The 12,263-nt window shown below is 35.6% G+C and overlaps 1 protein-coding gene across 1 annotated transcript in view; it reads right to left on the bottom strand.

The window, feature by feature from the left end:
- Window positions 1–630: 630 nt before the first annotated feature.
- LOC139738961 (plasminogen-like) overlaps window positions 631–12,263 on the bottom strand; it is a 13,336-nt gene continuing 1,703 nt past the window's right edge. The window contains exons 2-5 of the mRNA XM_071649579.1: window positions 9,904–9,943; window positions 3,463–3,645; window positions 1,974–2,191; window positions 631–900 (exon numbers count right to left, since the gene is read on the bottom strand). Of these exons, the coding sequence (XP_071505680.1) occupies window positions 631–900; window positions 1,974–2,191; window positions 3,463–3,645; window positions 9,904–9,943 (711 nt within the window). The remainder of the gene's footprint in view (window positions 901–1,973; window positions 2,192–3,462; window positions 3,646–9,903; window positions 9,944–12,263) is intronic.

The following is a 12,263-nucleotide window of genomic DNA, read 5'->3' as shown; positions in this document are numbered from 1 at the left end:
ACCTATAGAAAACATGATTAAACAACATTTTCACTTAACATTTAATATCGGGTTTTTTTTACGTTCGATTTTTTTGTGAAACTTATAGTACGCTAATTTTAATATGTTTCGTTCTTTTCATATAGAAATAAATTAAACTATTGAATATTCTTTTAATCTAATGAAACACGTTATGAAGTGATTCAGTCAGGGGTTATGATAGTGCACTGACTATAAAATGATGTATATACATGTATTTCTTTTTCTGTTCCCCAAATACAGTAGGAACTTGAATTCATAGTAAGCAAACAGAGTACAGAATACATATTTAGTGTCGATTAAACAACAATGGTAACTCTTGAGAATATCTACGTGTGCAAAGCAACATGTAGCCAACAAAAAAAAAAAAAAAATGATTGCATCTTTTAGTGTAATCATTATAGAAATAAAGGGGGAGAAAGCAAAGGGCGGCCAGGACAGCCAAGATACGAAATGAGGTGATAAGATCTTTCTCCTTTTTTTTTCTTCATTCGTCTTTTTCTTGTTTTTTATCCAGTCTAATGAAGACCTGATCCTCAAAGACTTATAACGTGGGTGCATTCAGTGAAGCCAGGTTTCTTTTTCAACGTTGCCATCAAAATGATTGGTCTATCAGCCGCAAGTGGGCTGGGCTCTGCCAATGTCGCAGTACTCATAACGCATCGACGGGTCAGTTGTGTAACACCACGCCCAATCCCCCTCGGCAGGATTTCGGCAAAAGTTGTGGTCGCCCAGTCCAATGTTAGGGTAATCTTGTAATAGCGTGTGGGGATACGGTGTTTGCGATGTCCACTTCTGACAAGTCCTGCCATTTACAGTCTTGTTAGCAAAGCCCCTGTAGTCCATCGTAGTCCAGGTAGTCGTTGAAACATTCAATGCCGTCTTTATGTGAAAGAGGAAATGTACATAAAATTGATACATGAGGCAACGAATTTTTAAAGCTTTAATTTTCTTTTTCTGCCATGAATCCAACAAGATCTACATTTGAATTTTTCTTTTTCATTGTCACACCCATCAGACATTTTTTTTTTTTTTTGTCTATGGTTATATACTCTCCCCTTTTCCAAATTTCCAAATTGCTAAGGCCTTATATAACCTTTAATGTAGTCAGTATATAGTATACAATATAAAATTAGATCATTGTCTCAAGGGAAAATCATCAATGAAAAGAAGAGATGAAAGAGAAGTGAGCAAAAACGACTTATCTACGCGGTGTTTCATAAGCGATATAGATATGAGAAGTTTCAAGTGTTGTGTTCGTTACGTTATTACCACGGAAAAAATTCTTGATGACCTGCATGTAGATCTTCAGTAACATTTTCTTTTTTAAATCGACAATATGAATACTGTGAATTCGAAATGATCAAGTTCCAATAACATAAGGAAAAACAATATTCTGTGACACACTTTCCATGAGAGATTCCCCATCATTAGTTAGTATGGAGTAGTATCTTCGCTAGTAATGCAACTGCTAATCAATGGTGAAGCAATAATGATAATAACAATAATAACAATAATAACGATAATACTAATATATTTATTATCATTATTGTCATTATCATTATTTTATTATCATTATTATTATTATTATTTCAATCATCATTATTATCATCATGGCGTTTTATTTTCCGTAATCATTACAGAAGTGAAAGGGAAAAAAAGAAGGAAAAAAAAACACAGGCAGGGACCAATATGACAAGAAGAACTGAAGAAGTATCATTTTTTTTTCGTATTCTGTTTCTTCTTCGACATCCCATCCTCTTTTTCTTCTTCCAATACATTTCTCTTATCTGATAATCTAAAGAAGATCTAAACTTTAAGGAATAAGATTATAATATCAAGTGGACGATTTCACTAAAGGCAAGTTTCTTTCTTTATCAAAATCCTTAACACGTACGGTTTATAAAGCCGCAAGTAGGCTGGGCGCTGCCAATGTCGCAGTACTCATAACGCACCGACGGGTCAGTGGTGTAACACCACGCCCAGTCACCCCCGTCAGGATTTCGGCAAAAGTTGTGGTCGCCTAGTCCCTTGGTAGGGTGATCTTGTAACATCGTGTGCGTAACCGGCGTTTGCGATGTCCACTTCTGACAAGTCCTGTCATTTACAGTCCTGTTAACAGTGCCCCTGTAGTCCGCCGCCCACAGGTAGTCGGTAAAGCATTCAACACCCTCTTTATTTGACAGAGGGAACAGACATAGAATTAATACATGAAGCAACGAATTGTTAAAGCTTTAATCTTCTTTTTCTCCTGTGAATCCAACAAGTTCTATACAGTTGTATTTTTGTTTCTCATTGTCACACCCATTAGACATTTTTTAATGGCTATATACTCTCCCTTTTTCCAAAATTCCAAATTGCTAAGGCCGTATATAACCTTTAATGCATTCAGTATACAGTATATACATAAATGTTTTTAAGTTTATTCCTTTTGTTTGTTTATGTCATTGGTCATTGATCATTGATTGTGTGAGTCATGTTACTATAAATGTATTGTAATTTTATATTTTGTGTATATACAGGGCGGCATTGGAAAGCAGTTAGCAAACTGAATGTGCCTACTTCGTATTTTTTTAAGAAAACATGAACCAATAATAAATGAAATGAATAAAATGAATAAAGAGAGTAAATGATAGATAGGAATATAGATTCGATAACGAATAGATGGATACAAATAATGCCCTGATTTGATCGAATTTGTAACTTCGAAAAATATAATGAATGAAAAACAGGACCCATGCCCCTTTTGGCGTGACAAGAAATCTATCAGTCTAATGTAGGTTTATTAATGACATTACGACGGTGTCAAATGAAATACTAAATAATTATTTGCACTCATTAAATTGTTTGAAAATCCAGATACAGCAAGTTGAGAAAGGAAAACGGAAAAAAGAATATTTTCGAAGTACAAGAATATTAGTTAAATTATTCTAAACTTTTCCATAGAAAAGTAAAGAAAGTGTAAAGAGAAAATCAACAAGGAAAAGAGACGAAGAAGAAGTGAGCAAGAACAACTTATCTACGCGTTTTTTCATAATCAATGAAGACATGGGAAGTTTCAAATGTTGTATTCGTATAGTAATGTTGTTCGCTATTACCATGCCTGATAACCTGCATGTAGATGTTCAGTAAAATTTCTCTTTTACATATCAGATTGACGATACAAAATGATGCAAAATTCGAAATGATCAAGTTCGAATAACATAACGCATGACATCCCGTCATCTTTTTCTTCTTCCAATACATTTCCCTTATCTGATAGTCTAGTGAGGATCTGCACTTTAAGGACTTAATATCAAGTGAACGCTTTCACTAAAGACATTTTCTTTCATTAACACCCTCAACACGTACGGTTTATTAAGCCGCATGTAGGCTGGGCGCTGCCAATTTCGCAGTACTCGTAATTCACCAATGGGTCAGTGGTGTAACACCACGCCCAATTACCCCCGTCAGGATTTCGGCAAAAGTTGTGGTCGCCCAGTCCCTTGGTAGGGTGTGCTTGTAATTGCTGGTGATTGTGCGGCGTTTGCGATGTCCATTTCTGACAAGTCGTGCCGTTTCTAGTCTTGTTTACAGTACCCCTGTAGTCCACCGCCCTCAGAAAGTCGGTGAAACATTCAACGTCATCTTTATGTGAGAGTGAGTGTGAATGATAAAGATGCATGCATTAAAAAGCAGGCACCAATAAAGCGACTAAAACATGATAAAGGCAAATTAGAATGCATAACCAATACATGGGTACAAAAACTACGCACTGAATTGGTCGAAATCGTAAATTTGGTAAATGTAATGAACTCCCAAAACAGTGCCCGATATCATCTCTGCTTGAAAGAAAACTACTGTGTTATTAATGATTTCTAATGACATAAAATATAATACTTACTTCTTATTTGTACTCAGCAAAATATTTTACTGCACTAATTGTTGTTCAATAAACAAGACAGATATGAAATAGCACGTTTTATCATTAGTAATTCTTCTTGTCCGTGAAGGGGGATGGCTAGTAACTGATAAGTGAGAACCAGTGGGAATGCTGGGGATGATTGTTCCAATCCTTGTGGGATTCATTTAAGAATACATTATATATGTATTGTTGTGTGAAAATTATTTGCTTCGGAATGCTCTCATAATCAGGTAATGTGCAATTTAATGTTTCCAGGTTTAAATAGCATCATGCCTGTACAGTGATCGGGAAACATTCACCTGACACTACTTAAATATGAGACCATTCTGAAGCAAATAATTTTCACACAACAATAGACATAATTATAATGTACTCTTAAAAGGATTGGAACAATCATCCCCAGCATTCCCACTGATTCCCACTGATCAGTTACTAGCCATCCCCTTTAAAGCCACAGATGGGTATTAAACAGGGTTGATCAGACACTGTTTTGTCGAGATGCCCTCTCATCTTGGGTGAAACTTCCTTATGAGCTTGAAATATAAAAAATGCAAATATCACATACATTATTGAATTGATTCAAAGTAAACAAGTGTGAGAAATTAAAAGAAAACTTTTTATTTATCACAGGAGCAAATTTTTAGTCCCATAACACAAAAAAAGCATTTGTTCCTCATAGTCATAATGTAAAGTAAACTTGAAAATGGTGGTAAAACACACACACTTTGATCCATCGTTTTATAGGAATAACAGAATTATAAGATCTTTTATGATTATCATAAAGGATCTTATAATCCGTATTAGTTGTAAAAGCGTCATTTACTATTTGGCTCTTCTAGAAGGTAGGTTTCACACAGCCTTCCGGTGAACGTGGAATTGCAGACACACGCAAAGCCTGATGGGAGTTCTTCACATATGCCAGCGTTCTTACAGGGTGCCGAGGCACAATCTGTATGTAAGTAAAATGTTAACGTCAAAACACCTATACGTCACAATAATGATGCAAACTTTTTTGGTTTGTTTGTTTGTTTATTTTCCCGCATTTGATGCAGGTTGTTCCGGTTTTTATGTTTGTTCTTGTGTTTGTTTTCTGCTTTCGTGTTGTGTGTTTTTGCCGTATTTCTTTATTGTTCAACATCTTACAGAGATGCCAAGTGTCACAGTGAAAGTGACAATTTTGAAATCCACACTGCTCTGTTTTGCTTATTTTTAATAAGTTGATGAGACTAGTATGTCAAACACATGTTTATTGGATTGCAACCAGGAGTAAACACCTGTATTGTGTATGAGTAGTGCCATTGATGGTGAACATGCTCAAGTGCCATTGATGGTGAAACTAATTAACATGATAATGATTGAAATCTGTATGTCAGTGTAGTGAAGTCCACACTACACAGTATAGAGACTTGGTAATACAGGTGTATTGAGAACTGGTTCTGGCTGGTTTTAGGTTGGCCATTTGGTTGTATCTTGGTAGAGGAGTGTATTAGAAGGAGTCAGACACACCCTAGCTGCCATGTTGAGTGGACAGAGTTCCTCAGAGCTGTCACACGGTACAGTCTACTTTGCAACATGCAGTAATTGGTCTGAGAAGTTTGATTTAAGCAGCTGTAAACTACTGCACAGGGTTGAGGAAGGCTGCTAACCTGCCAGCAGAGTTGGAGCTGGTTTTGCAGTTTGTAAGCTGTATTCGAGCAAATTTTGGTCACCATCGGTGAGTTTTATCTTGACTTTGTTCTTCACTAGAGACAATGGACTAGGTGAAAAACAATGAATTTATAAGTGAATGTACAAGTGACAAATATTAAAGGTCGTATATGAAAGGTGAAGACTGTTGTGAACTGCACGTATGTAAGTACAAAGTAAACTGAGAAGACTGGAGTTTAGCCTTTCAGTAAGTACATGTATTCACCTCATATTGACAAGGTCAGATGAAGTATTTGATATTTTTAGACAAACCTCATGTTAGTAGAATTGAAGAATACGTGTAATTTTGCTGTCCACTTTCGTATGTCAGATCTAAATGTGAAAATGCGAGGTAGGAATAACCTCATTGGTTGGTCATAAAATTTTGATGTATTGTTGTGGGTTTTTAAACTGAATGTCATTGCTGGGGACTTTAAATGCCCATTAGTGCAATGCTTATTTTACCTAAGTGTATCTCATTGTGAATGACCAAACTATAAGGCACTTTGGTAGGAAACGTGTTTGGAATTATGACTATCATTATTATAGATGGCACTAAGGACGGAACACAACTTTCCGTGTCGCACTACGGACTGGACTGGAGTTTGGGTGATGCACTTAAGCTGGGACTGCATGGCCTAGAGTCTCCATGTTGCTGAGACAACGTGCATGTGAGGTCAGACGAGTTATCGCGATAGCCACCTCGCGTTGGCAGTGAGAGTCGCGTGGTTACATCGTCAGTTAGCGAGACTAGTGGACACGTCCATGGACTTACAGAGGCCAGATCATGGTGATGTATACCTTCGATACACATTCGCATTGGAGAGCAGGAGTATTTGCAAAAGTCTGACAAACTCTCAAAGACTAGCAGTGAGATAAGCTACGCTCGAATACACCGAGATATAGTTGATTTGTACCTATTATATGAGACCCAGGTTGTTGTGAAATTTTCACGTGGTTTATAAGTATGAAATACCGGTACCAAAATTCCAAGATGTAACACTGGTTATTATTGAGTTGAATTATGATATGCATAATGCATTCAGGTCAAGTCTGTTTCAGGTAAATCAATCGAGAATGTGGCTTGAAGTGTGATGATTGGGTTTAAGACCTAAATGAGATTATGGAGTAAGATGTGGCAGTGATTCTGAGCCAGAATGAGCAAATTTTCGGGACAAGTCAATTCAGGACTGTCAATTGAGTTGTGGTAGCCCTGTTGAGTGGGCACGATATAGATAGTGAACGTGAAGAGATAGTTTTGGATGTCAGGTGAGTTTAGGACCTGGACATGTTGGTGAATTTGGATTGACTCAGAATCAGAGAGGTCACACAGAGTCAAGTTAGCTCAGGACTTGCTGTGGACCAGAGGTAAAGCCAAACCTATTTGTTTAACAGAAACAGCATTGCATATGACCTGTATACATGAGACGGAATTTAAGCCAAGGGAAGTCAAAGTGTGAATTAAGTTTGAATTTCCTTAAGTGGGGATAGTTGAGGTTAGGTCAGTGACCTCTGAGTGGAATGGTTTGAAGTCAAGACAGTGTCAACTGATGCGTTTATTTTCTAAGGGGTTGATGCAGTTTTAAACAGTAAAAGTGAGATTTTGACATTGACTCTTACATTGGGTCAATTTTTGGAATTTAGAGATTTGACCGGACGAGTTTGTTATAGAAATGGATTGACTGGTCAAATAACCCTTTGTATGTGAATCGGATTTTATTGGAAATAAACCTTGAGAGGAAACTGTACATGGCATGTGCGAAGTTATCCTTATTTGAGTAAACCCACGTGACACCAAGTCTGGTCAGGAATATCAATATTCATAATAATAATTTACTTCTCATAGTCCTTAAAAATAAAGAAGTATACAGTATTTCCAATAATTGTCTTATTCCAGTATTAAGATACTCAAAAACCTCCCTGAATATCTAAGAATGATAAGTAATTTGAAAGCTTTTGAAAAAAAAAGTAGATTATGTTTGTTTTTGTGGATTTCTATTATGTTTAAGTTAATTTGTCTGAATTTACGTGAACCTGTTTGTGTCACCCTCTTTTGTAGCGTTTGTGGCTAGTGGTTATGTCAATACTTTCTTTATTCTTGGCATCTAGTTTCTTTTGTGTCGCAATGTATTTTGTTATGTTATGCTAGTTTTATTGATAATTTGCATTGATTGATTTGTTAACTGTTTTGTTACTGTTGTTGTTGTTGTAACACTGTATTCACGGCCTCTCTGAAAAACAGCCTTACCTGTTTAAACAAAATAAAACAGAAGAGAAAAGTAATGACCATACTTTTACAATTCACTGTACCTCAGGGTTGAAAACGAGAAGGAAATAGAGAAAACTGATAAAACCTATCAGGAGAAGAACTTACGGTTACAGCTCGTTATTCCGAAGGTTCCTTATTCGAATTTCATTTTCGGATTTACGAATCTCAGGAATAACAAACATTCGGAATAACGCCACAAATGTTCGGATTAACGAATTCTTTTTCATTTTCGGATTAACGAACCTCAATGTATAAGGAATTTGTGTGTTTCGGATTAACGAGCCTTCGGAATAACCAACCTTTGGGATAATGAACAGCACCCGAACTTACGTGGGCAGATAATCTAACCCAAAATGCCCATTGCAAGAGCAGATCGTACTTCTAAGACATAAAGTTAAATAAAAAGTAAATTATGATATTAATGAAGAGAAGAAAACATGCTCGCATTGCTTGTATTTACAGTTTACCAACAAATGGAAAGGACATATTTTTTGTTCGATTACTAAAAGTCTATAAATTTATATAGTGTGAAGTTCCAGTAATTTTTCCTTAAACATGCCACGTCATTTCAGTTGCCAGGTGTCACATTGGCTTAACCTGCAAGAACCTATGTCCTCACCTGGGATTTGACATTTATATTGCTTAAATGCAGTTAAGTCGATGACGGATGTGCTGAAAGAGAGCATGGTTTGTCCGAGCACTGGCTTTGCGATACCCCGTATCGTTACCCATTCTCCCTCGGCGTTCATGTATGTTTGGAGTGGGCACTGCAGATTAGGCTGACAATCACCGGCTGGTGACAGTGTTTGAGTTGCAGCTGTCATAAGGTTGAATTTGAACAGTCAGTTATATATTGGAGACTTCCAACTTCTTAATCTTTCTGTCTGTCTGTCTATACCTATCTCTTTTATCCATCTGCACCTCCTTATGACTATTCATTATCGATTTATCTGCGAAATGAAGCTCTAAATGGCACTAAGAGGTCAACATGTAGTTACATTATAAAGTATTTATTACACTTTCTCAAACATTTCAAAGAGAGATGTTTCGTATCGCATTCCCATCTAACTTGGTTATTTCTTCGATGACGTTTTGTTTTTCCAGCTCAAGAAATAAGTCAAAATCAAGATTTTAATGTGAATTAATTTCTTCTATTTTGATACATTTCAACACACTGGTCAGACGCAACTGCCTCAGACCAGCCCCTCCCTTTTCAATATATTATGTATACATGTATATATAGATTTCTTGCAGAGAAAGCAGAAGCTCAGTCTGGAATACTTAAATATACAAACGCACACACACACACACACACACACATAATATATATATATATATATGTGTGTGTGTGTGTGTGTGCGTGTGTGTGTTATACTATGTACCGTATACATATATATATATATATATATATACATGTATATATCATTTATGACTTTATTCAAGTTCAACAAAGTGTGAGAATGATATGTATACAAAAGAACCAGGTCCACCGTTTCATTCAAAACGAATGGCAGGTTTAGACATGTACATGGGTACAAAACAACAATATCAGAGTTTACATTACTGCAACTCATATCACACATAAAATATCAAATATTACCGGTGATCAATCAATAAGAAATCAATGCATATACTATCTCTGCATTGCAATAACAACAGTCGTATAATCCTCTTTCACGGTATTGATACAATAATCCGCGTTAAATATGATGAAATAATACAAACATCAGGATATATACATAAGCCTTATCATCATCATCACCATCATCTCATCAAATCTTCACCAACGTAGATCTTTATTTGGCTCTGTGCCCCATATCCCCCTTATTATAATAATCAAAACCCATCTTTACCACTATATTATGAACCATATATATATATATATATATATATATATATATATATATATATATATATATATATATATATATATATATATATATATATACATATATATACATACATGCAAGGTATAGACAATCTAACAAAGTATATATATTATGCAACTATGTTGTCATCATCTTACCTGTAAAGCCAATCAAGGTAATAACAACGAGCATGACCATCTGAAATTTAAGAGTACACAGAGAATGCATATTTCAACAAGATTTTATTGCACATGCTCCACAACATAGAAGCACGGACGTTGCTACTTGCGTGATTCCATTTATGGCTGATCAAAACCATTCATGCACAGTGATTGGCGAGTTAGATTAAGTGTTTAATGCATAGGTAATATATGCACACCATGTGTATGGCGTTGCTATAGACAATTCGGGTGAAGTCAAGGTAATATTGAAGTCAGGGTAATTAATCAACGGCTAGACAGATGTCTCTGAAGGATAAACCAGTAACCAAGGTTTCATCACGAACAATTAAAAAAAAAAGGTCGTGCGTACCCTTTCTCACCCCTTCGAATAGCATTTGATGTACATTTGATGATCGAGTGATTATGAGAACAGAAAGTCAGCCAAACTGACTTCCTACAAGATGCAGTGAATGATAAAAAGTTCAGCTTCAAAAATGACCAGGAGCATTTGTACTTTTTTATAATTTTCGTGTTCCCCCTTCCCATAAATTAACAATAGGCATATCTAAATTGGGATGAACTTAAGATATGTTGTCTTTACGGTGAACTGTATGGAAATTTCCTCATATATGACCCTGTTCAATTTGAACACTAACGATTTGAATATCCAATCATTTCATGTTTCACTTAGTCAAAGTGTATTAGGCTACGATACTCGGCATTAGGTGTGGAATGCCTCCAGCTTCCTTCTTTTTGGGCCTTTATTGTTCAATATTAATTCAATATAGGCCTAAATGATATCACAACTCTACTGGAAATTACTCAGTGTCCCACACTGTGAGAAACACATGTGTGAACACAATGTGTGAACACAATGTGAACACACTGCAAAACCTCTCCACAAATAATTCGAGCATTTTAAAAGTGTGAACATATTGTTAATCATCGATTTATAGTGTGACACAGAACATTATCATATGAATATAACTCTGTTGAAACCAGACCACAGTGTCAAATCATCATTGTTAAATTCGAGCGTTTTCACATACAAGTAGTCGACCATGTAACCGTATTGTGAACATTGCTGTGGAACAGTGTCTTCTGTCCAGGAGGGAAATTCTTCTCATCTCTGATTTTATTTCAACTTTTTGATGATGATACGTACATGTTTTCATCCAACCGTGATATAGACACCCTTACTAATCATTTGAATCGTAACTTGTTACAAATACCGCAGTGTTGAAATTCAAACAAATTATCTTTGAATGTAAATAGGAAAATTTTGTTCATTTCAGAAAAGGTGACTCGCAGGATATAAATGATAATGTATCAATTCATATGTTTTCCCTTTCCTAGGTATGACGATCGATTCTTACAGTTGTTAACGGAAAACGAACATATAACCTGATTGCAAAGAACTCTATCAAGGAACATCGATGTACTTTACATTTTTGGAAAAAATATTATTTTCAAAAGATTCCTGATTATTTTATTCAATTCTACGATTCTGCCACACATATTGTATTCAAATATTGTGTGGGGAAACTATTGTAGCACTAAACTGAATCCATTAAATTTACTTCAATAGCGTGCACTAATATAGCATCATTACTACTTTTGCCTGTTTATCTCATATATAGCTTTATTTCATTGCTCATTAAAATACTTTAAAGATTCAAGACATTTACATTCTTTCAACATCACAAAATAACTTCTTTCATCGTTCCACAGTATATTTCACATAAAGGGATTGTATAGTATTGGCGGAGATGAGAACTTTTTTGTGATACGAAGAAATCACCTGTGAAATAGCACAAAGCAAACCATTTTAAGGGGAATTCAAAACTGGAATTGCTGAGACATCCAAAAACAAAGTAAAACAAAGCGATCCTAATAAAAGGTTGGTCCCACTCTTTATAGGAATGCTATTTTTTGGATATCTTAGCCATTTCAAAACCGATTTTCATCGAATAAACGTTGAATCGCTTTTGGAATTACATTCTCTTTCATATTTCTTAAGCGGTTTCTCATTATCTCACCAGAAATATTAGGAACCTGAAGTTCGAAAGAACTTCGTTTGAAAGACTATCACCTTGTGAACTCCAAGACTGTTCTAGCTCAGAAATCAGAGGCATTACATTACATGACATTGCATGACATTATCCGAAGCATTGTACTTTACTTTTTTTAAAGGCCCACTAAGGAAGTATCTGTCATCAAAATATGTACCCAGTTAACACACTTTTTCTTGACATACTTATTTCATTTTTATTCGAGTATTAGTTAGCTTTGAACCGATTTGATTTAACCATTCTCTTCGGTCCTTCTCTTTGTCAAAAGGGTATATAAATACTATC

This window comes from Diadema antillarum, unplaced genomic scaffold (genome assembly GCF_040938485.1).
Source record: "Diadema antillarum isolate AM-2024a unplaced genomic scaffold, OU_Dant_1.0 seq00000776_RagTag, whole genome shotgun sequence".
In the NCBI taxonomy this organism is placed as follows: domain Eukaryota; kingdom Metazoa; phylum Echinodermata; class Echinoidea; order Diadematoida; family Diadematidae; genus Diadema; species Diadema antillarum.
The sequence above is the reverse complement of the archived record's forward strand: the minus strand, read 5'-3'. Positions and strand labels throughout refer to the sequence as shown.